The 25,572-nt window shown below is 42.7% G+C and overlaps 1 protein-coding gene and 1 pseudogene across 7 annotated transcripts; both read left to right on the top strand.

Moving 5' to 3' along the window:
* The first annotated feature begins 3,064 nt into the window (after positions 1–3,064).
* LOC143660122 (large ribosomal subunit protein uL15 pseudogene) lies at positions 3,065–5,241 on the top strand (annotated as a pseudogene).
* Positions 5,242–8,655: 3,414 nt separating this feature from the next.
* TBC1D13 (TBC1 domain family member 13) lies at positions 8,656–25,559 on the top strand. 7 transcript variants are annotated; one of them, XM_077146718.1, is made up of 13 exons: positions 9,095–9,245; positions 10,174–10,247; positions 11,775–11,815; positions 12,403–12,464; positions 12,613–12,712; positions 13,546–13,628; positions 14,062–14,221; positions 18,297–18,507; positions 19,062–19,225; positions 20,239–20,399; positions 20,640–20,697; positions 21,979–22,064; positions 23,833–24,647. In XM_077146718.1, the coding sequence occupies exons 1-12, from the start codon at positions 9,223–9,225 to the stop codon at positions 22,042–22,044; spliced, it is 1,203 nt and encodes a 400-aa protein (XP_077002833.1). In that variant the 5' UTR covers positions 9,095–9,222; the 3' UTR covers positions 22,045–22,064; positions 23,833–24,647. The 7 variants fall into 7 exon arrangements, with proteins under 7 accessions (XP_077002819.1, XP_077002833.1, XP_077002836.1 ...); XM_077146721.1 differs by lacking the exons at positions 20,640–20,697; positions 23,833–24,647 and adding an exon at positions 24,654–25,559; XM_077146732.1 differs by lacking the exon at positions 20,640–20,697.
* The last annotated feature ends 13 nt before the right edge of the window (positions 25,560–25,572 follow it).

Raw genomic sequence — 25,572 nt, forward strand, 5'->3', positions numbered from 1 at the left:
GTCACATCCGGGGCCGCCCCTTAGCAACAGCGAACCGGTTCCCCCAACCCGTCCCACGGCTAACGTGGGCAGCGGTGGCAGAAGGTTCCGGAGCGCCGCGGGGGCTCTTCTCCCTAATACCTGCCAGGTCTAGGGTTGGAGTAGGGAGTGATGTTGGTTCTCCACCCCGGCCCGGAGAACCCTTCCTCCACGGATCTCGCCCTGGTCTCTGAGGGGCCTGTTCGCGTGAAACCGAGGTTCAGTTCCAGCTTTGGCCCTGTCTTAACCCGAGTTCAGCCAGCGGTTAAGAGCAGGACTGACTCTACCTTCCATCGCCGGCGCAGACCTCCCTCTGAGCACCGGCTGCCTACATCCAGAGGCCTGTTGGCCATCTCCTCTTGGCTGCACTCGTACATCCAAAACGCAGTAATCATCTCCCTCCTCACCACCGCCCCCAACTGCTCCTACATCTCCATCTTAGTAAATGGGCCCCTGAACAACTGGACTGTCGGAAAACCAGGAGGTCTGGGACCCTGCATTTCCCTCGGCCCCTGGTCCAAATCCTAAGGAGCCTTCTAATCAGCCCGTTCTCACCTCGCGCCACCTACAGTGTCGGACTTGTGCCTACCGTCAATTCTTGTTTGGTATCTGCCTGCTTCCTAACAGAACTCCCTACTCCTTCCATTCAGATTCGTGCCACAACCCCGGGGTGATTTTTCCAAAACATAAATCTGACCTGGGCGCTCCACCACGCCCCCTTACCACCCTTAACAGACAAGGACAAATTGTTGCTGTTGTTGTTCTGCATAGCATCTTTTAGTCTTTAGCTATGTGCAACTATGGTCATATGATTTGAGTCGTAAATAATTCTACTGATGATTTCAAATTACCAAAGACATGATTGTTTAAAAAAAAATACAGAAATTTATGGAAGAAAAAATGAAAGTCCCTCTTCAAATCCTAACCCAACTCATTCTGTTCCCCAGATGTGACCACTCTTAACGATTTGAGGAGAATCCCCTTAGTCCTTAAAAAAAAAAGAAAGAAAAAGGAAAAACAGCCTGTATATGTAAGAGCTAAAACTATAAAACTCTTAGGAAAAAATATAGGAGTAAGTCTTGGTGACCTTGGATTAGGCAATGGTTTCTTAGATATGATACCCAAACACAAGGGACAAAAGAAAAAAAATTGAATTTCATCAAAATTAAATCTTTTGTGCTTCAAAGGACACCATCAAGAAAGTGAAACAACTCACAGAATGGAAGAAAATATTTGCAAATTTTATATCTGATAAAAAAGAACTAGTATGTAGACTATAAAAAGAACTCACAACTAAATGAAAAGATAACCTAATTAAAAATGGGCAAAGTATATGAATATACATTTCTCCAAAGAAGGTATGTGAATGGCCAATAAGCACATGAAAAGATGCTCAATAACATTAGTAGTTAGAGAAGTGCAAATTTAAGACCATGAGATATCACTTCACAGTTGCTAGGATGGATATGATCAAAAAGATAATATGTTTGTGACATTATGGTGAGATTGGACCCCTCATACATAGCTTGTTCCTCAAAAAATTAAATATAGAGTTAACATATGACAGAGCAATTCCAATCCTAAGAATATACCCCAAAGAAGTGGAAACATATGTCCACACACAAATCTGTACTCAGATGTTGATAGTACTAGTATTCAGACTAGCCCAAAAGTAGAAACAAGTCAAATGTCTACCAACTAGCGAATGGACATGGTACAGAATGGTATATTCATTCAATAGAATATTATTTGGCAGTAAAAATGAAGTACTGATACATGCTACAAAATGGATGAACTTTGAAAAGATTATGCTAAGTGAAAGAAAACAGTCACAAAAGACCATATATTGGATTATTTTAATTTTATTCATATATCTAGGATAGGCAAATCTACAGAGACACAAAGTAGATTAGTGGTTGCCTAGGGCTGGGGGAGTGGTGAATAGGGAGTGACAGCCAATAGGTATGGGGTTTCTTTTGGAGGAGATGAAAATTGTCAGCGTAAATGTCAAGAGTCTAAACACTATGTAAAAGGCAGTGATTGTCAAATTAGGTAAAGAATGCTGCCTATATGAAACTCACCTTAAATATAAAGACACAAATAGGGTAAAAGTCAAAGGATGGAAAAAGATAAAACTTCTTTTCTTTCTTTCTTATTTATTTATTTTTTTTTTTGCGTGGACAGGCACCAGAAATTGAACCTGGGTCTCTGGCACAGCAGATGAGAACTCTGCCACTGAGCCACCGTCACACTGCCCTATAACTTCTTTTCCAGTTATCAATTTATTGCCCTCAGCTCCAAATTCACTTTGCGTTGCCTACTCTGAGAAAGTGGATCTGGGCCCTTTAAGTATTTTTTCTGCAGGAAGAAGGAACATTCCTTTCAGATTCTGGTGTGCTCCCCAGATAGGCTTCCACAGTGCCTGTCTCCTGCTGTGCCAGCAGCCAAAAGCTTTTCCCAGCACTCTGCTCAGGCAATTTTTAGAGGAAGACTTTGGTGAGGCACTTCCCTGTGAACAGTTTTCTCGGTACTTTAAAAGACTGATTTCTGGCAAGTTCTGGAGAGCAGCTTTTCAGCAAGTTCTGTGTTATGGCACAACAGCTGATTTTTCTGGCAAGTTCCAGAGGTAAGATTTCCAGGAAGTTCCATCAGGATGGCACTACCTAGACTTCTCTGCTAATCAATGAACTATAATCATGTCCTCTCTAACAGGAGAGTACATACACATTCCTTTCAAGTGCATAAGGAACATTTACAAACATAAACGATATTTTGGGCCATAAAACCTGTCTCAATATATTTCATTTTTATTTTTTTCAATATATTTTAAATTATTCAAATCATACAAACTATGTTCTCTGATCACAATGGAATTCAATAAGAACGGATAACAGAAAGATATCTTGAAAAATCCCCAAGTTTTTGGAAACGAAATAATACACTTTTAAGTAACCCACAGGTTAAAGAAGAAATAAAAATAAAAATTAGAAAGTATTTTTAGTTGAATGAAATTGGAAACATATCAAAATTTGTGGAAGTAATCTAAAACAGTGCTAGAAGGTAATTTATAGTACTGAATGCCTATATTAGAAAAAGAAGAAAGGTGTCAAATCAATGACTTCAGTTTCCACCTTTATCCAATAAATTAGATAAAGAACTAATGAAACAAAAAATAAGCAGAAGAAATAAGACAAAAAGGAGCAGAACAAAAAATAATGAAATATGAAAAAGAAAAACAACGGAGGAAATCAATGAAACCAAAAGCTGATTCTTTGAAAAGGTCAATAAAATGATAAACCTCCACCAGAGTGAAGACACAGATTACAGGTATAAGAAAGATGACATCACTACAGGTTCTACAGTTATTACAAAGAGAATGCTATGTATCACTTTATGCCAACAACTTTGACAACAGAGATGAAACGGATAAATTCCTTACAAGATACTAACTACAAAAGCTCCTTGAAGAAGAAATAGATATCCTGAATATCCCTATTCTATTAGAGAAATTGAATCTGTAGTTTAAAATAGGGTGACCAACTGTCCCAGTTTTCCTGGGACTGAGGGGATTTTCAGAATGTGGAATTTTCAGTGCTAAAACTGGAAAAGTCCTGGACAAAATAGGAGCAGTTGTTTGCTGTATTTAAAAACTTCCCACAAAGAAAACTCCAGGGCCAAATGGCTTCACTTCTGAATTATACTAAAATCAAAGGAATAAATACACTAATTCTAGACAACCCTTCCTGAAAATTGAAGAAGAGTTAAACTTTTCAACTCATTCTATTATGCCAGCATTACTCTGATATGGAAAGCAGACAAAGACATGACAAGAAAATAAAACTGCAGACTAGTGTATACACGGGCAAAAATTCTTAGGAAAATTTTAGTAAATTGAATCCAATAATTTACAGAAAGAAAATTCCTCACGACCAAGTAGAGTGTATCTCAGGAATCGAATACAATCAGTCAGTCAGTCAGTGGAATTCATTATATTAACAGACTAAGAAAGACAAAATATATTATCATCTCAATAGATGCAAACACACACACACACAAACATTTGACAAAATCCAAAATTCATTATTGTTAAAAACTCAGCAAACTAGAAATAGAAGGGAGTTTCCTAAACCTGATAAAAAGGCATCTACTCAAAACCTGTGGCTGTCTTCACAAAATGATAAAAGATGGAATGCTTTCCCCTTAAAACAATGAGAAAGACAAGGATCTTTGTCTTTCTCATCACTTCTATTCATCATTGTCCTAGAGGTTCTAGCCAGGAATAAGGCAAGAAAAATAAATAAAAGCCATCCAGGTTGGAGAAGTGAAACTGCTTTTATTTGCAGATGACATGATCCTCTATATAAAAAAATTCAGTGGAATCTACAAAAAAGTTTCTAGAACTAATATGTGAGTTTATCAAATTTTCAGAATACAAGATTAATATTTTAAAATTGATTTTATTTCTGTATTCTGGTAATGAACAACTGGAAATTAAAATAAAAATATACCATTTAGGATAGCATATAAAATATAAGATAGGGATAACTCAGACAAATTATGTGGAAGACCTGCACACCGAAAATGACAAAACATTGCTGCAAGTTCTTTCTTCTTGGCTGCCAACATGCCTTCTAGATTGAGAAAGACCTGGAAACTCCGGGGCCATGTGAGCCATGGCTACTGCCGCTTGGGCAAACACCTGAAGCACGTGGTGGCCGGGGTAATGCTGTGGCATCACCACAGGATCAACTTTGACAAATAACACCCAAGTTCCTTTGGGAAGGTTGGCATGAGACTTCATTTGAAGAGGAACCAGAGCTTCTGTCCAACTGTCAACCTTGATAAATTGTGGACCTCAATAAGTGAACAGACATGAGTAGATGCTGCTAAAAACAAGACTGGAGCTGCTCCCATCATTGATGTGGTGTGATAGAGCTACTGCAAAGTTTGGGAAGGGAAAGTTCCCAAAGCAGCCTGTAATGGTGAAGGCAAATTCTTCAGCAGAAGAACGAGGAGAAGATTAAGGATGTTGCAGCAGCCTGTGTCCTGGAGGCTTAAAGCCACATGAAGGGAGGGTCATTAAATGCTATCAGTGCTAAAACAAAACAAAACAAACACTGCTGATTGAAATTTAAAAAGACTTAACTAGATGGAGAGATATATCATGTTCAAAGTTCAGATTATTAAAAAATGTTAAGGTATTATTTATTTCCAAATTGATCTATAGATTCAATACAGTTCAAATGAGAATACCAGCATGAATAGAGAAGCTGATTGGAAAATTCATACAGAGATGCAAAAGACTGGGAAAAGTCAAACAAACAAAAAAATAGAGGTAATGGATTAATACTCCCTGACTTCAAGACTTAAGATGAACCACCAGTAATCAAGACAGTTTTGTATGGACAAAAAGATAGACAATTAGATCACTGAAGTATAACAGAGTTGAAAAATAAGCCCATCAACTCAATGGGAGAAAATATCTGGAAACCACATATCAAAGAAAGGTTGATAAAAAAAAAATAATAAGCCCACATGTAAATGATCAAAGGATTTTTTTAAATCAAAGGCGCAAAGGCAAGTGAGTAGAGAAAAGAAAATGTTTTTTTACTTACTAATTAAAAAAATTAAAACAAACAAAACATTAAGATATCATTCCATTCTACATATATAATCAGTAATTCTTAATATCATCACATAGAAGAAAATGTTTTCAATAAATGGTGCCAGAACAATTGGATGCTCATACAAATAAATGAACTTTGCTCCATCCCTTGCACCATATACAGAAATTAACTCAAAATGGATAACATTTTTGAAATGACATATAGAACCAAAGGTAAAACCTAAAACTCTAGAATATCTTAAAGAAAATATGGGGAAAAGTTTTATGTATTTGGGCTAGGCAAAAATTTTTTAAAATATATACCAAAAGAATCGTGGACTTCATCAAATTAAGAACTTCTCCTCTTTGGAAAAACACTGTTAAGAGAATGAAAAGATAAATCACAGACTGGGAGAAAATATTTGCAAATCACACATCTTAAATAGACTGGGATCCAGAATATATAAAGAATTCTCAAAACTCAAATAAGAAAACAAGCAGTGGGCCACAGTGGCTCAGCAGGCAAGCACGCTTGCCTGTTGTGCCAGAGGACCCGGGTTCGGTTCCCGGTGCCTGCCCATGTATAAAAAAAAAATTAAAAAAAATATTAAAAAAAGAAAACAAGCAGTCCATTAAGAACTGGCAAAGTGTGGTACTGGCCACCTTCCCCCTTCATTGTAGCCACAATGCTGCCGTAAAGAAAACCTTGAAATGATGGATATGTTCGTTATTTAATTATGATGATTTCATGGGTGTGTATATATATATATATATATATATATATATATATATATATATGTCAAAACATCACTTTATACATAGCTTATTTAATGTCAGTTGTATCTCAATAGAGCTGTTTAAATTGTATTAAAAACATGGAGGAGGAGGTGCAAGGGTTGTTCAGTGGTAGAATTCTCACCTTCCACGTAGGAGACCCTGGTTCGATTCTTGGTCCAGGCACTTCCCCCTAAAAAGAAATTCAACAAATGCTGCTGCAATAACGGGACACTCACATGGAAAAAGAATGAAATGTGACCCCGCCATACAGCACACAAACACACTCACACACACACACACACACACACACACACACACACGAGGGAAACTGGGTGAAGGTGGCACATGAGATTTCTCTGTATTTTGCAATTTCCTGTAAAACTATAATTATTTTAAAATAAGTATTTTTTAAAGGAAGAATAAAACATTGTATTAGAACTTACTGAATTGCCCTCTGAAAAAGCTGTACCAGTTAACTCCCTTTAAACTCCATTTAAATTGGGGGAGAAAAAAAACTTTAAGTTTTTTCAGAAGGTTTAAGAAAACAATATATTTAAAACATTTGACACAGGAGTATTTTCCATTCACTAATTCTACAAATATTTTCAAAGCACATATTTAAAGGTGTGCAAGAGAGGTCTGTTTCTCCACATCCTACCAATGGAGGATGTAATAAATATTGATTATTTTTATCAATTTAATAGGTATGATATGATTGTTCATGTCATGCTTTATTTTTTGTATGCTGTATAGCGGGGTCACACTTCATTATTTTTCCATATGAAAAATGGAAAAATCCCGTTATTGCAGCACCCCGTTATTTCCATCCCGTTATTGCAGCAACATTTGTGAATTTTGGTTTATTTGTGTTTTGGTAAGTATATGGGCTCACTTCATACTCTTTTGTTCATTAGTCCAGTTTTATGTCATTTCAGGTTTTGGTGGGCCATTTTTATTTCCTCTCTGAAGTGCCTGCTTGTAAGCCTGCTGTTGTCTTACTTCCTTCAGGTGATTGCTTAGTGGTCACCTCAGAGAGGTTTTCCTGACTCTGTTGAAAATTGCAGCTCCCTTACCCCCCGCTTTACTTTTTTCTCCATAGGATTGATCACCAGCTGACACACTATTCAATTTGTTCATTTAACTTATTTAACATTTGTCTCCCCATATTACCATGTCAGCAGGGATTTTTATGTATTTCGTTCCCTGATAAAATTCCAACACCTGTCACATAGTAGCCACCTAATAAATATTTAATGCTTTTTCCCCCCTATGAGGAGAATGTCTTTTTCTTGTTGATTTAAGAGCTCTTTATGTGCTAAGGACAGTAACTTTTTATCATATTAAGTAAGCAAATATAGTCCCTTATTGATGTTTGTCTTTTCTTTGCCCTCAGAGCTTGAAAATTTTAGGTACTTATATATCTGTCTTTATCTTTTATGGCTTCTGGCATTTGTGTCTTGCTTGGAAGAATCTTCTTTCTCCAAAGTTAATAACATTTGTGTATATATATATATTTTTTCTAATAGTACAGATTTTTCCCATGTAGAGCTTTAATTCATCTGGAATTTATTTTATTTATTTATTTTTAATTTTTTTTCACTCTATTATCGTTTTATTTCTTTTTCTGTTGTCTTTCTATTCCTTTTTCTAAATCGATGCAAATGTACTAAGAAATGATGAATATGCATCTATGTGATGATATTAAGAATTACTGATTGTATATGTAGAATGGAATTTATTTTTATGTTGGCTGTAAGGTAGGAATATAAGTATTCTTTTCCCAAATGATAGCCAACTGTCCTAATACCATCTACCTGTATTTTTCTTAATATACATTTGTATTTTTTCCTTGTCTTCCTAACCAACATTTTAAAGGGTTGCCTGGCTTTCTTTTTATTTGGAAAAATATTCCTTTCCTGTTGTGCAATTTAATCACCGTATATTCACTTCTATTTCATACAAAGGAAACGTAATCTTCTTATTCTACAGAAATAATGTTTAGCTCAGTGTCTAGCACCTAGCGGGAGCACAAACTGTTTGTTGAATAGTGAATAAAAGATAATGAACTCCTGGTGGGCACATGACAGCTGGACAGGGAGTAGATTATATAGTCCAATGACGTTTTCACTCATCTGTGGAGAAACTTAAAAAAAAAAAAAAGGCCAATTATACACATATAAATGTACAGAAAATTCTTGAGGTTGCCAACTGCTTTTCCTCGGGAAGGACTCTGAAATCATGGCTCTCCCTTTTAGGTTCAAGTGTTCTGAAATTACAGTAAAATTACGGAAAAATTTTACTGTTCACGAATCCAAATCATGGAAACACTGAGTTGCCCTCCTCCTTCCAACATTTACTGAGCCATCTGCTTCTGTGCAGGTAGGTCCCTGTTAAAGATCTTGAGAATTCAGTAGTGAACAAGGCCAGAGAGGGTCCTATCGCATGGAAGGTCGACATTCATCAGACATCACGCAGTAGTTAATTGCAGGCGAAGCACGTGTAAGTAAGAGGACAGGGGTGTCAGGTATATCGCGCAGATAGAAACTCAGGCCCCGGGCACCGCAAGGACTGCCCCTAACTAGGACACCAAGTCTGCCCTAGGGCTCAGGCGGCTTTCCTCACACTTGGTGGCTCCGCCCACCCCATCCAGCAGTGGAGCGTGGGGGTGGGTGGGTAACGAGGAGGCGGCACGTGAGCCGGGCGGGGCGGAACGCGCGCGCTGGTAGCCGCGTTTCCGGCGGTAGGCTTTTGGGGAGTGCCCCGTGTCCCTGGGGGGGGCGGGGCAGCGGTGGAGGCAGCGGTGGGATCCGGAAGTCAGCACCATGTCGAGTCTACACAAGAGCCGGTAAGGGGCTACGACGACTGTCCATGGAGTGGGGTGGAGATGGGTGCTGGCAGGAACCGGAACCCCCAGACCTCAGGCAGAGGGGCTAGGGCGCCCACCTTCCAGCTTCTCTGCCTGCGGGCCTGAGGAGAAAGGATGGGGCCAGGGGGCACCCCTTGCTCCCGGTGTCACCCCTTTTCTCTCTCCTCCTCACTCGGGCACCTTGTTTCCCCTCTACCTTGATGTCTTTCTTAGCCCAGGGTCTCGTTTCCAGTCCCTCGTCCCTTTCTCCCTTGTTACCCCGCTGCCCCGATACCCTCTTCAGATATTCCTGTCCCCTTTCCCCTTTCTTACATCAGAAAACCGGGATTCTCTAGTCTGTTTCCTCCTCCCTGATCAGATCCTGCAGCATTGGCTAAATTTTGCTCCCTCTTCAGTTTTCCTCCAGGGTTTGTTTTTTAAACCTTTTGTCCTTGTCTGTGGCCAGGTCTTGTAATGGCTACATTTTGAGCATGAGAACTGCGTGCACATAATACAGCTCCCTTTCTGCGGGTCAATATTACTCCTGGGCCTAGGTCATTGAGTTCCTGTAGTAAGGTGCTATATTCTGGGCCTGGCCAGCATGAAATGCCAGCTAGCAAAATATTATGACAATGTGTCTAATTTTATGGTGATCCTTTTTAAGCTCTAGACAAGAGTATGTATCAAGTTTCTTCACTGGTATTCTATGTCTCTGGGTTTAGTGGAAGAAGTGATAAAGGCAGTAACTCACCAATAGTTCCCTAAAGCTACCTTTGGTGAGGACCTGGACTGAGCTTGCTATCTTTGTGTCCTGTGGGGCAGCTTGAAAACTGGTGGTGTGAGAGAGCTGTGGGCCCCAAACTAGGGCACTAAGCCTGTTGCCTTAGGGATTGGTATGCTTCATTTGCCTTTCCCTTCCCACTTCTAGGATTGCAGATTTCCAGGATGTTCTGAAGGAGTCCATGATTGCCTTGGAAAAGCTTCGGGAACTCAGTTTTTGTGGTAAGTGTAAACTCTGCGTTTTCAAGGTTTCTGTAGGACAGCAATGGAGGAGGAAGGCAACCAGTACCACATCTTACCATTCTGGGTCCATCCTTACTCTTTGGAGACTCATGGAGCCTTCTGTAAAGCTGAACCATTAGTGACTGTCCTGAGCTTGGAGATTCCTAGGGAAGTAGTAGTTATGGTTACAGGCCTAGGCTTTAGATAGGGAGGTACCAGATTTCTGAGAGTAATTGGAAAGGGTGTGAGGATAAAAGTGGAAAGGAGATTTTTTTGAGCCTAGGTCTAGTCTTTCTTCATTCCTCAGCAGGCTTCCTGTTTTGTGGAATTTGTTTAGCTCCAGAGTGGTTCCTGGTTTTCTCCCTCACTTGGAATCAAAGCCAACTGAAGCAACAATGAACTTTGGTTAGTGGTGAAATTTTAGCCTTGGGACACTGACTTGAAGGAGCTGAACCTCATCAACATTTAACTTTGCCCTTCTTGCCATAGTTAACCTGCCAACATAGAGAAAACCTGCTTTTTGATTGTCTTAAAAAATATCCCAAAGTATTCTTTGTAGCTTCTTGTCACTGCCCTGTCCCTTAACTTTGTCAGCAAGGAATTCTTGAGTTGCCTCCTTTAATCCCCATACAGATTCTGAGGTGAACGCATTAGCTCACTTTTATGGTATTAAGGATACCATGGCAATAGCATTCCTAGTGAAGTTCTTGCAACTATTGTAGAAGTTTGTCTTTCTGTTCAGGATTGATGAAGAGTTTCTGAAGATCTTGAGGGATCTTGGGATCTGTGGGGGACTGAGGAATCTGCTCAGATCTCAGGGGAGGCAGTCCGAGGCAGTGAGTTCGGACTCTAGAGTTAGACAGACCTGTGTTTGAGTCTTTTATTCTTCTGTGTTTTATAGATAAGTTTACTTATGTATAAAGTGAGAACAGCGATGCCCCTGTTCCCTACCTATTGGGGTTATGATGAGGGTTAAATGAAATAATGTCTATGAAGCACTTAACATTCATAGCTCAGTTTATAGTCCACAAATACTTATGAAATACCTTTTGTGTGCCATGTCCTGTACTAGGCATTGGGAATGTAAGACAAATGTGCTTCTGTCTTTCTGGGACTTAACTGGTGGTAGAGGTTATAGTGGTTAAATACACAAATTATACAGTTCCAGTTGTGGTGGATACTATGAAGGAGAAGTCATGGGGCCGTTATGGTTTATAACCAGGAACCTGACTTTGATTGCTAAGAGATGATAGTTGAAAAGACTGCTCTGAGGAGGGAATATTAAGGATGAAAAGGTGTTATCCTCCAAAGAACATTCCAGAGGGCCTGCTCGGCTGGGGGCTAAAACCATAGAGAACAAATACCCACAGGGTCAGCATCCAGTCTAGTAATATTTTTGTTGGAAAATAATTCTTGAAAATGTACTTCTTGTCAATTCCACTCCCTGCCACCTGGCTCCCGAGGTAGAGGACTGGGGGGTTTGGGGACTCTGGCCTGGGGCGTGACCTTTGCCTGCTGTGTCCACAGGCATCCCCTGTGAGGGCGGACTGCGGTGCCTCTGCTGGAAGGTGGGTGTGCTTGGGGTGGGGCTTATGCTCTGCTTAGAGTCCCTGGGTACCTGCATGGGCTGCCCCCACCCCCAGCCCCTTCTTCCTGACTTGCACCTTTCCTTGCTTGCCTGAGGAAGCTTTCTGGGCAGTTATGGATTTTCTGTTTCTCTTGGCATCCTCCAAGATCCCCTGGGGATGGTACACTTTCTAATGTCGGTGAAGCCCTCTGCTTTCTGGTCTGCACAGTGCAGTTGTAGTGATGCTTATTGGGGCAAAACAAAGGCTGTAGTTTGCCCAAAGCTATTAGTTGAGATGGGAGTGGAAGTTCAGTGTTCTGATTTCCGTCCCCTTTGAGCAAGGGGTTGTATCATCATTTGGAAGTATCTGTGTGAGGGAAAGCAGAGGAAAGGGCTGGTTTGGGATAAAGGAGGAGGCAATGGGGAGGAAAGGGGAGACTCTCCCTTGTTCCTGGGTCTCATCAGCCCATCCTGTCTTTCTCTGGACCTTATCAGACGTTCTTCTCAAGGCCTGTCAGTCTCTACCCCTCCTCACGATTGAGGTTCGGGTGGGAGTTGCCAGAGCCTTACTCCTCTTCCTTTGTGCAGATTCTCTTGAACTACCTCCCCTTGGAGAGAGCCTCATGGACCTCCATCCTGGCCAAGCAGAGGTAAGAGCCTGAGAAAGGGTGATGGTGAGAGAACATTCTGATCAGATGGAGCAACTGGTGCTGAGACTGTTCTGCTTTCTGTTGCTTCTTTGGACTACCTGGGCAGGACTTTTGGGAATCATTCCTCTCTCCCTGTTCTTTTCTGCAGGGAGCTGTATTCTCAGTTCCTGAGGGAAATGATTATCCAGCCTGGCATTGCCAAGGCTAACATGGGAGTGTCCAGGGAGGATGTGACCTTTGAGGACCATGTGAGTAGAGGTTGGCAGCAGGGACTGAGGATACAGGGTAGGGAGGGGTAGAGGCTTTGCACCAGCTAAGGTCCTCCTCCCCAGAGGACAGCTTTAGCCTGGCTTTGGTACCCTCAGATCCTCCAGTACCTCCTTTTTTGTTTAGCTACTCAACCCCTGAAGATCACTGTCTTTCCCCTTTTCTCCCCAGGCCTGGCCAAACTGCAGCTGCCCTGGCTCAGTCACAGATATAAATGATAGTTGGTGTCTGTGGTGTGCTGTGTGTGCAGCACTATGCCACGTGCTTTCCATGTTCTCCCTTTATCCTCATCCCAGTTCTGTGAGGAAGGTACTATGATTTTGTAGTTGAGGAAAAGTCAGAGTAGGGTAGGAGTGAGGATAAACTGCCTTTCTGTGGCCTGGTGGAGCATTCTGAGCTCCTCCCTGTCTGCTTCATTGTGGAGAAAGTGGAGCTGAAGTGGCATCTCAAAGGACTGATGAATTAGATTTGAAGAGCTCTAAAGATACAACAGTAATTCATTTATTCAGCAAGCAGTCATTGAGCTGAGTTCTAGAGCTACCACAGTGAGCAGAAAGAACAGAGTCCCTGCCAAGCAGGCATATACTCAGAGCAGACTGCAGGGCTCAGATGCTAGCTGTGGAGTTTGAACATGATTTGGAAGGCTGTGGGGAGGCCTTTGCTGCCTCTGAGTAGCTCCCAGGCTTTCTCAGAGTACCAACTGGGTTGCTGGTAGGATTGTTGGTATGAGTCTACTGCTGAGGCCTCCAAGCTAGTGTCTTCCCCTGGGGTCCCAGCTGGGCCCAGGATGGAACAGCTTCTTTTCTCCCCCTAGCCACTCAACCCCAACCCCGACAGCCGATGGAACACGTACTTCAAGGACAACGAGGTGCTGCTGCAGATTGACAAAGATGTCCGGTAACCTGGGACCTAGGAGCTGGCCCATGGGACTTCTGGGGTGCTTCCCAGATCTGTTCTTTGTTTTTCCAGTCCAGGCCCATGTGGGCTGGCTGTTGGCAGCTGTTTGTGTGTTGTCCTTGTAGTTGGGTCCAGGCCCCATTGATGATGGGCCTGAGAACATGGGGCTGGCAAAAAAAGTGAGTGGTGTGGATTCTGTGCCAGCCCATGCCAGATCCTCCTTTATCCCTTAAAGGGGTGTGTGTGTACACACATAAATAATGATTATATTGCTTTTAATATATATATTTATTTATTGTTCTTTAAATAAGATGTTATTAATTATAAACAAAAAACACCTTCACAATGCATGGGGTTTCCCAGCAGCAGGGTGCTATGGAATGGCGAAATTTCCCACCCTGAATAAGGTGCTCCCTTCTTCTCTTCCTCACAGAAGGCTGTGCCCAGACATATCCTTCTTCCAGAGGGCCACTGATTACCCCTGCCTCCTCATCTTGGACCCCCAGAATGAGTTTGAGACCCTTCGTAAACGGGTGGAACAGACAACGCTGAAATCCCAGACAGTAGCCCGGAACCGGAGTGGGGTCACAAATGTGAGAGCCAACCTAGGGCCGTAGGGACTACCTGTGATAGCCTTTTCCTTCTTGTCTCCTTCAGACCAATGGCCATGGGTACAAGGCCCATGACCATATATCCTGGACAGTTGCCTAAAAGTAACCTTGGTCCTCCCAGATCCTCCTTTAGGGCTTTTTCTGAAAGAGAGTCACATAGCAAACTTCCATTACGCTCCAGCTGGGTCCTGGGCCCTGTGTTACAGTGAACAGCAGTGAGTGACCTGGTTTCTAGTTTTTTGGTGAAGATGGCTCTTGAAAAAGTAATTACAAATATGGTGAGAATGTATGATGGTGGTAATAATGGGGGTGGGGGGTGGGGGCTGACCTGGTCTAGGTATCAGGAAGACATCCTGAGGAAGTGACATGTAAGCTGAGATTTGAAGGATGAAGAGGAAAGAACATTTCCAGATAGGAAAGTCCACAGGCAAGAGTGAGTGTGGTGTGTTCAGGGAGTCAGGGAGTTAAGTATGTCTGAGAGGCAGGGAGTGGTGGTTGAGGAGAGGGTTGCTGGAAGATGGAGAGGTCCCTGGTGGTGAGGCTGTGTGGGACCTTTATCCTGAGGGATAGGGAGTTGTTGAAGCATTCTAAGCGAGTGATGTTGTGATTTGATCTGCTTTTGTAAGAGATTGCTTTAGATGTGTAGATTTGGCTTAGAGGGGGCAGGAATGGAAGTGGAGAGACCACTTGGGAGGTTATTGCAGTCATCCAGGCAAGATATGATGTTGGCTGGGCTGGGGTGGAGAGGGGATAGAACTGAGAGATTTAGGAGGTGGAATTGACAAGACTTGTTGATCAGATATAGGGGTGGATGGTGAAGAAGACAGTCAAGTCAAAGGTGAAATCTGGGTTTCTGGCCTGGGTACATTTTTAAGCAACTGAGAACACTGCTGGTCAAGGCATGCTGGGTGTTTGGACTCTTCTATCTTCTAACAGATTCCTGTAACTGAGAAGCTGCTAATAGCCCAACAAGTGTATTTTTCCTTAATTCAATCCTGCTTTTGTATCTGGAACTGTGGCTTGTTCTCCAAAACTTTTTACTGTCCTCCAACAGTGGAAAATCATTCTCTGTATTCCCCAGCAAGCTAGAGATAGACGCTACTATATAAAAGCTTTTTTTCCTTATTGAAATGACTTTGATCAAGGCTCTGTGTATCTAGGAGAGCAGCCGTGGGTCTCTACAGGTGTGACAGGGGCACAGTTTCAGCTTACCTGTGGACAGTGTTCTATGTGCCTGTGACAGAGTTGGGCGTCCAGCAGAATGCTGTGATGTACAGAGTGCTTGATTAAGTAACTACATAGTTCATTTGGTGGATAGCCCTCTTGCTTGGCTGCTGATTTCCTGACTAAAGGACCAGGTAGTTACCTGCCTCCTGTCATTTATTTTATTTTATTATTTGTAGTCTGACAGCTGAGCTCTCACCCAGTTTAGGTTTTGGGCCTGGTCATGGTGGCAGGGAACTCAACCAAAAGCTTCATTCCTAGACCTTCTGGACCTATGGTTGTGAGATTTGAATTGTTACAGTTGACCATCTTTATGACTCTGTGCAAGGAATACTAGACTGTCCTTCTGAAGCTTTTGTTTCCTTTTCCTTAAACTGAGCATAATCATCTCTGCCCTGTCTGCCTTTTGAATTGCCAGGAGGATGAAATGAGGTCATGGCTGTGCAGATTCCTGGAAAGTTGGAAAGTATTGGCCATTTTTGAGAGGCAACCTGGCCTAGAGGCCTGGACATTAGATCTGGACTCAGACAGTCTAGGTTCAAGTCCCAGTTCTACCACTTAAGCAAGACATTTGATGAATGACCTGAATATTTTCGAGTTTCCTATTCTCAAAAATGATGTTGAGGGGTTGTTGTAGGCTTTTGAGAGGATTAAATGGAGGAATACTTATGGAGAGTTGTCTTACATCATGGAAAACCCTTGGTAACGTTAGCTGTGTGTTTGTGTATACACACACGTACACATGTATGTGTCTGTGTGTGCATATGCATTATGAGGAAGGGCATTTAATGTTCTCAGGACCCTGCCCTTCCAGGATGGCTTCATACACCATATCTGACGGCTTCATACACCATATCTGCCTTGGTTTGCCTCTCATAATCTATATAAGGTCAGCCCAGGAGCTTCTGATTGAGTAGGCCTAGGATGGAGCCCAGGTCTTTGAAATTTTACAATGCTCCATAAGGAGTCTTTTATTAAAAAAATTTTTTAATTGTACCATATAGCATATATACAAAGCAAATAAAGAAAAAGCAATAGTTTTCAATGTACTCTTCGACAGGTAGTTACAGGACAGATCCCCGAGTTTGTCGTGGGCTACTGTATCCTTTAGGGGTCTTTAGGGGTCTTGACAGGTAGCTGATGTGGGCCCCTGCTTTGTTGCCTGAATCTTTGACAGGGATCACCATCTCTATGCATCTCCCAACCTTTCAACATTCAGAAAAGTTGAAAGAACAGTACGGTGCACACCTATATGCTTTCCACCTACATGAAACATGTAATATTTTGCCATGTTGCTTTGTATAGAGATAGTAAGTTGCAGATGCCCCAATCCTTCACCTCCAAGTACTTCAGGCATCTCCTGGGAATTAGGACATTCTCCTACTTAACACCACTACATCTAGGAAGATTAACAATAATTCTATAATATCACCTAATAGCCAGTCCATATTCAAATTTCCTCAGTTGTCCCAAGAATATCTTTCATTCTTTTACTTTGAAATCAGTCTCCAGTCAAGATTTATACCTTACATTGGGATGTGCCATTTCTTTAGTCTCTTGATCTGGACCAGGCCCCTGCTTTTTTTCCCTACCACATTTGATGTTTTGAAGAATCTTGTCTTTTGTCAAGGTTTAAAGTTTTTTTTTTTTTTAAATAATTGAAATATAATTTACATGTAGTAAAATGCACAAGTCTTAAGAATACAACGAGATAATATTTTTCTTACGTGCATGTCTGTGCACCCACCACCCAGATCAAGATACAGATCATTTGTTATGTAGAAAATGCCTTATGTCCCTTCCCTGTCAGTACCCCTCACTTCAGAGGTAACCACTATTCTGACTTTTATCACCTTGAATTAGATTTAGTCCAGTTGTCTTGAAGAAGGTCCCACATTCTGCATTTGTCTACTTCTTTCCTTAGGGGTGGTGTTTGACATGTTCCCCTATATCCTCTTTCCTCTAAGCAGGAAGTTAAGTCTAGATTTAATAGTAAACATTTTTGGCAGGAACATATTGTTGGTAGTGCCACCCCACCTTCTTTTTTTATTCTTTTAATTAATTTTTTAATTAAAAAAAATATAACAACAAACAAACACAAACATTCTTAACTTTTGATCATTCTGTTCTACATATATAATCAGTAATTCACGATATCATCACATAGTTGCATATTCATAATCATGATCATTTCTTGGAACATTTGGATCTATTCAGAAAAAGAAATAAAAAGAAAACAAGAAAAAATTCTTACATACCATACCCCTTACCCCTCCCTTTCATTGATCACTAGCATTTCAATCTAAATTTTTTTTAACATTTGTTCCCTCTATATTTTTTAACATTTGTTCCCTCTATTATTTATTTTTATTCCATATGTTTTACTCGTCTGTCAATAAGGTAGATAAAAGGAGCATCAGACACAAGGTTTTCACAAGCACACAGTCACGTTGTGAAAGCTGTATTGTTATATAGTCATCTTCAAGAGACATGGCTACGGGAACACAGCTCTGCATTTTCAGGCAATTCCCTCCAGCCTCTCCATTACATCTTGGATAAGTGATACCTACTTAATGTTTAAGAATAACCTCCAGAATAACCTCTCGACTCTGTTTGGAATCTCTCATCCATTGACACTTTATTTTGTCTCATTTCGCTCTTCCCCCTTTTGGTCAAGAGGGTTTTCTCAATCCCTTGATGCTGAGTCTCAGCTCATTCTAGGATTTCTGTCCCACGTTGCCAGCAAGGTCCACACCCCTGGGAGTCATGTCTCATGTAGATAGGGGAAGTGTCCACCCAACCTTCTTAACGGGCTAATCCTCTTCTCCCCCAGATGAGCTCCCCACACAAGAATGCTGCACCGTCATCCTTGAATGAGTACGAGGTGCTGCCCAACGGCTGTGAGGCCCACTGGGAGGTGGTAGAGCGGATCCTGTTCATCTACGCCAAGCTCAACCCCGGCATTGCGTATGTGCAGGGCATGAACGAGATCGTGGGCCCCCTCTACTATACGTTTGCCACTGACCCCAACAGTGAGTGGAAAGGTAAAAAGGCTCTTGGCCATCCCCATCTCTCATTGCTGGCTCCCTGGACTAATAGCCTGAAGAAGGCGGGTTAATGAGTTTTATCAGGTCGTACAGCTCTTCCTCTCTCTGGGCCTCCACTTCCCTTCTGTCAGATGAGGGGGTTGGCCTGGATCATCTCTAACATCCTTTCTGGTTCTGAATTTCCATAATGTTAGATGTTTACTGATCTCTTGATGTTTGTAACTTAAAATCTGGTTGAAGAAATGAGATGTATACATAGGAAGCTGAATGATAGAAAGGATTTAAGTTATGATTTCAAAAAATGTTGTCAGGAGAGCATGTAACGAACTGCTAAATGGATGCATAGAGTGTTAGAAGAGGATGTGAGGAGAAAAAGGCAGTGGCTTACTTTGAGGGTGGAGAGTGGTTAAGGACAGAAGGACTGAGCTTAACCATAAAGGTAGGGGTGACTTGGTGAGGCTCAGAGGGGAGGGGAAAATTACATTTGGGGAGTATGACTTAAGAGGACACCATTCCCTTGCCTCTACCCATATCTTGCCCATCTTCCCCAGAGCATGCTGAGGCAGACACCTTTTTCTGCTTCACCAACCTTATGGCTGAAATCCGGGACAACTTCATTAAGAGTTTGGATGACTCGCAATGTGGCATTACCTACAAGATGGAAAAGGTGTACTCCACATTGAAGGAGAAGGACATAGAGCTCTACCTGAAACTGGTGAGGAACCCCAGGACCACAAGGGCCAGGGCAGACAGACGGAAAATGGAGAGGACTGTGGGCTTCCTGTGTATCTGAGACCTAGGTTGAGGTATGGGGGTTGAAAGTACTGTTGCTTGACTGGGAACACTGTGCAACCTGCGGAGGTGAGACTGGTTGACTGAGGCAGCCTATTGGGGGAATCCAGCAGGCTGGCAGAGGAAGGGAAAGTTGATATGTTACTGAAAGCTCACTGTGTGCCAGGCACAGTGTAGGGCATCTACCATAGACTAAGTTAGTTAAGGCAGTTAGTGATCCTCTTGGTAAGAAGTATTAACTTCATTTTAAAATTTAAAAATAATTTTAAAATATTGCAGTGGCATTCATGTTTATTTCAGAAAGTAGTTCAGTAATAAGAAGAAATCTTATTTATGTATATTAAAAAACAGTTTTTAGAAAATGAAAATATAGATGAAATTTTATCATTTTAAACGGATAGTCATGTTTATGCAGTTTCGAACATGCTTTTCAACTTAATACTGCTCAGAGGGCTTATCTCTAAAATGGTAATAACTGCCTCATAGCTGTTGTGGTAATGGATTAAATAAGTGAGGTAATATGTGTAACATGCTAAATAAAGCACGAAACTAGGTTTGTAGTTTAGTGCCTGTTAATGGTCACTATGGATGCTCATAAATCCAAGGTCATAAATCTCTCAGCATTTTAAAGGAGTTTAAGCCATCATTTATAAATCTGGAGAGTTTATATAAACATCTGAATTTCTGGCTTCTCTTGTAAAATTGGGAGGTCTGATAACATTAACTGGTGCCAAGCAGTAACTTAACCAGAAGGCTCTCCACCCTCACCTCCATATAGCATACCTGGTACTCCCACCTGCCGTGCTGACACCTTGACATTAGGTTGTGGGTCTTGGTGCTAATGGTCATCTGAATTCATTTCTAATAGGCTGTGTGATAGTCGGTGGCAAACAACAAACGCACATGGCACACCACCCCATATCCCTCTTTCCTCAGCAAGAGCAGAATATCAAGCCCCAGTTCTTCGCCTTCCGCTGGCTGACACTGCTGTTATCCCAGGAGTTCTTGCTGCCTGATGTCATCCGGATCTGGGACTCCCTCTTCGCTGATGACAACCGCTTTGACTTCCTGCTCCTTGTCTGCTGTGCCATGCTCATGTGAGTGTGGGCTTGATTAGATGTCTGCTCATCTGGCCAGGCACTGGAATAAATAAAAGGGAGGAACTCTGCCCTCAGGAGAGTAGGGGGTTCCTCTCACAGAGCTGGAATGAGCCTCTGAGAGAACTTTAAAGCAAACTCACTGTGGGTGGTAAAGGAAGGAGTGGGAAGGGGCTTAGCTGTGCCTTCATCTTTAGAGTGGCCCAGGGTTCTAGAGCTTTTGCTGTTTGTGTTTCTTAGACTGATCCGGGAGCAGTTGCTGGAAGGGGACTTTACTGTAAACATGCGGCTCCTGCAGGTAATAGAAGTTTGGAGGGGCAAGCTCTGTCTTTATTCAGGCACCCACCCTGTTCCTGCTGCTGTGACAGGCTAGGGTCAGGAACAGTAAAGTGTAGAGTGCAGCAGGAATCCAAATCCTTGAGGCAGAGCTGGGTTTGAATATTGGCTCTGCCACTGTCCTTGAGTGTTGTATTGCCTTTAGTGAATGACTTGGCCTCTCTAAACTAAGTGCTTTCCAGAAGTTAAGTGTACCTCTAGCACAGCGGGCACCCTGGTAATGCTCACCATAATCATGCTCAGGGATGGAGGGACTTAGAAAGGAGAGGGTGGAGCCTTGTGGTTAAGAACATGGACACAAGGGTCGGGCAGCTTTGAATTTGTGTCTTTGTGCTGCTATACTAGTCATATGACCTGAGACAAGTACCAACCTCTCTAGACCTCCGTTTCTTCATCAACTCCTGGCCTAGGGTTGGTTTTTAATAACTTCGTTGTCTAAATCAAGTAAATCGTAGAACTGTTGTGATAATTCAGTGAGGTAATACATGGATGGTGTTTGACACAGTACCAGGCTCATTATGAATGGAACTCAGGTTTTGAGGGCAGCGGCTGGGGAGAGGTGAGGTTGGATAGGGTCTGGTCCTAAGGAACCAGCTATGACCCTTTGGGTGGCACTGGTTGGGTTGGTTAAGTTAGTACTGCAGTGGATGTAGCATTAGCTACCTCAGGACTTTGGGCAGCAACACAGGGTATCTGGTATCCGTGGTCCCTGTCCTTGAGTCTGAGAGTCCCAGCACAGTGAAGGCCCCTGTGGAAAGGCAGGGATATGACAAAGGTGGCAAAGAGTCAGGTTACTTCACAGGCATATTGTTGGCCTTTCTTTCTTTCTTTTTTTTTTTTTAAAGTATAAGGTTTTAATTATACTTAATTGGTATTAACTATATTTTTAATTCTATCCACAAGCCCTTACAAGTTCCCTAGATACCAGTGCTTCTCATCTGCTGCCTGGCCCAAGCAGAGGCGAAAATAAAGCCCTCCCCACTACTTCCCCAAAGCTTAATAGCAATATCCTGATATTTTCAAATGTAAACTTACTATACTACATAGACTCTACATTACATAGTGTACCGTTATATATGAATTCTAAGACTTGGAGACCTAACACTGCCTGTGTTCTTGTAATGCCAGGGCCAAAATGTTACTTCTGTTTTATTAGGTCCCCATCCACCCACCCACCCCACCATCATCACACTTTTTCTATTCTAACAAAATGTATATTATTGTTGGCCTTTCTTATGTCTAGGATTACCCCATCACAGATGTCTGCCAGATCTTACAGAAAGCCAAGGAACTCCAAGACTCAAAGTAGCCTCGTGACAGGAGACCCAGGTTTGGGAGAGAAGCCACCCGACCCCTGTGCCCTTACTTCTGAGATGTGCAGAAGCCTGTGGGATCCCCAGCCGGACGGGAAGCTGCAGAATTGGCCATACTCCAGGCCTTCTCACCCTGGCTCCCTTGACCTAGGCCGCTCCCATTGGGGGCACACTGTGCTGTTATTCCCTAACCACCAAGCCCTGTCTTCCTCCCTGCTCTTCATCCCTGGGGCCCTCTGCCCAGACTGCTGAGCAAGGTTGGAACTCATGAAGTTCTGTTTCCCAGGACTGAGGACAGCTTAAGGGGACTGGGAGACTGGCAAGGGTCCCTTCCTGCCTCTGTTGTGGCTCCCTTTCTCCTTTCCTGCTTCTCATCTTCCCCTGGAGTCTGGTAAGGGGGAGTGGTGAAGAAGCTGGGCAGATGGCTCAGATTCCACTTCATCTGAGCATTGGTGCTTATCCTTCTCCATGGGGAAAGTGACACTATGAAGGAGCCAAGAGGCTGACAGGCTGAGGTCATGCCATCCATCTCTCTTCCACTGAGTGTACATGCCTGGTTGTAGGTTGGCTTAGATGTACCTCTGAATTCCACAGGTGTCTCAGCAGCTTTTCTGTCTTGTCTGTCAGTCAGTGGGTATGTAAGGGTATCTTTGAATCCCTCTAGGTCTGTCTCTCTACCTCTCTATCTCTGGTTCCCTCTCTTTTCCCTCTGCCTCTTTCACCGAGGGTGTGAATAACTCTTACTCTGGTATGTTCCTCTCCATTGCTTTCCCTCTGCCCTTTTCTCTTGGGGTGCCTTATCCTGAGCCTCTTCCCCTCCTTCCCTCTCTGTTCCCGTCAACCTGTAAGACAGATTGTGGAAGAGTCTTGCTCAGCAAAGCCTCAGGAGGTCAACCTTGGCCTTTGCATCTTGTTCCTATCTCCCAGTCCTAGGCTCCCTGGTCCTTCTAAATGGGAGGAAATCCATAGTGCCTCTCTAGAGGTCCCTTAACTTGTTCCCCACAATAGAAATCTTGGAAACCAGAAGCTGCTGAGGAATGAAGAGGGAGATAAGTCTCTCTCCAGAGTCCACCCTGAGGCCCTTCTCTCTTTGGGGATTGTCTGTACTCCAAGGGAATAGAAAAGGTAATTCTATTCCAAGGGTTGGGATCCAAGTGCTTCCTAAGAATTGTCACTCCCTTGGCTTCCAGGTCCCAGTGCAGGGTAGTGAGTCCCAAAAAGGGTAAGTGGAATCCTGTTTGTGCCTGTTATAGCTGAGCTCAAAGGTCCTGAATCCTGTTTGTGCCATGAGGGCCTTGTCTCTGCTCCATTGTGTGTCCTGTCATCTCCTAAGCAGGCTGAAGGAGGTACTCACCCTTCTCTTCTAGTCACCTGCTTTGGCTGTTCCCAGAATTTTGGGCAGGTGAACTCTGAACAGGAGCAGCTGGCTACTCCTGGGGCTGGGCTGTGGGAGGAGTGGTACTTATGCCCACCATACTCCCTCCCTTCTTTTGTGAGGAGGCAGGTGATTTTGGCCTGGAAGGGCAGGTACTGTAGCAGGGGCCCTTAGCCTCCCTAGACTGGCCAGCAGGAACAAAGCTGTGGGAGTCCTCTTGCTTCAAAGCTTTCCTAAATCAGGCAGCCAGGCCCAGCTGTGGACCAGAAACGGCTTACCCCAGCAAATGCTCTACCTTGGATTCTGCTGGAACTTTATGCACTTGCCTTTTTTGCTGATACTTCTCTTGATACTCAGTATTTGGGGGAGATAGTAACTATTTATTCAGACTCTTGATTATTTATTACAGATTAGCAAGTGCTTAATTTAGGCTTGGGGCTGGTGCACAGAAGGTAGAGCTGGAGACAGTGTCGTCCTGATTTCTGAAGGTCAGAGCCAGCATCCTCTCCTCTTGCCTCTGGGACTTTTCTGGGTTTCTACAGGTTCTGGCTGGGAGGGTTCTAAATTCTATACTGGATGTGAGTGGAAGGGTAGAGAGAAGACAACTGGTATGCTTGCCATACCCTGAGACCCCTGTGATGGGGCAGAGACACACACTGCTTTCCCCAGCCTGACCCACCCTCCTCCCAGGGCTTGTCAGCTGGTGGTTCAGCCCCAACTTTGATCTCTTCACAGACTCAGGCCTGGGCCCTGGCCTGGGACCCAGCAGACACTGCCCAGGACAGCTATGCATCCCCTCTTGCCTGTTCACCTTCCTTCCTTCCCTGGGCTGTACTACTTGAATCACTGTACCTAGTTTGCCTCAGTGGCAGACCTGTGTCCAGTGCCCTCTCCTTGATCTTGGGATGAAGGTCAAGATCATAGGGACCATGTTCTAGTTAGGATGAGCTTCCCAGTAGGATACTGCCTAAGGGAAGGACCTGCCCTTGACTATTCCCTGTCCCCCATTCCTCAAGGAAGGGCCCAAGAGAGCCACAGTGCCCAAGGCTTCCTACTTGAGAAACTGTCCCCCGGACTTCAGACACTTCTACAGATTAGGCTGTATGAGTTTAGCAGGCCTCACTCCAGAGGGTGGGAATGTTAGTCTGCTTTTGTGTTTTCTTTTTTTTTTTTCTTGAATCAATGCTGGTGATGACAAATTGTCTTTAATAAATCATGTGTTCTTTCCAGTGGCCATTGGTGCTATCCTCTACTGAAAACTCTAGGAGCAGGGAAAAAAGTTTGAGCAAGGATAGAGTCAGACGTCTCAGAGTGGTCTAAACAAAATCCAGGAAATCTTGTTGCAAGAGCCTATTCAGATCTTCTAATTCAACTACAGCAATATACATCTGGAAGTATAAAGGAATGTTGACTAGGAAAGTACTTCTAACATGGTTACACAGCAAATTATTTTTTAAAAAACTTTGAAAATTCAAAAACACGTAACTAAAACAAGTCACCCATTATCCTATAATCTGGAGATAATTGATACCATTTTATTTTTTATGCAGATGTAATTCTTTTTATTGATGTACTGTTTTGTATATGTCCCTATTTAAGATAATAGCATGTTGCTGTAAAATATTTTCATGGGCTACATACTATTTCATCTAATATGCTAATATATGTCCACTAGCCAGTCCCTATTTCTGAATCTTTTGCTTATTCTAGCACCTATTATTTAAATAACACTGTGTTGAATATTCGTGTTTGAAATCTTGCATTTTTTATTATTTTCCCAGCTCAGTTGTCTAAGTAGGTTGAAAGGTTTGAGCCTTTTCAAGGCTTTTCATGCATCCTGCCAAGCTGCTTTTTGGAATCGTTGTACCGGTTTCTGTTCCACCCAGCTGTTTGCATAGGCTGCCTGCATCCTTGTCTCAGCTCTGGATGCTGTTAAGGAAATCTTTACCAGTCTGGTAGCATTTTGGCTTATTTTACAGTGTTATGGTTAGGAAGACGGGCTCTGATGTCAGACTTGTGGTCTTGTCCTTGTCCTGCCAACCAAGAACTCCCTCTAGGAGCTCTTTTAAAAAAAAATTTTTTTTTCTTGGAGCTCTTTTGAGTATTACATGAAGTAGTAATTAAAGAGTTTAGACCTGTACTTGACACT

This window comes from Tamandua tetradactyla, chromosome 2 (genome assembly GCF_023851605.1).
Source record: "Tamandua tetradactyla isolate mTamTet1 chromosome 2, mTamTet1.pri, whole genome shotgun sequence".
NCBI lineage: Eukaryota > Metazoa > Chordata > Mammalia > Pilosa > Myrmecophagidae > Tamandua > Tamandua tetradactyla.

Coding starts and splice junctions, on each gene's coding strand:
- TBC1D13 (XM_077146694.1), top strand. CDS start 9,223: ATGTCGAGTCTACACAAGAGCCG. Junction 10,248..11,774: donor TCGGGAACTCAGTTTTTGTG/GTAAGTGTAAAC, acceptor CTGTGTCCACAG/GCATCCCCTGTGAGGGCGGA. Junction 13,629..14,061: donor CAGATTGACAAAGATGTCCG/GTAACCTGGGAC, acceptor TCTTCCTCACAG/AAGGCTGTGCCCAGACATAT.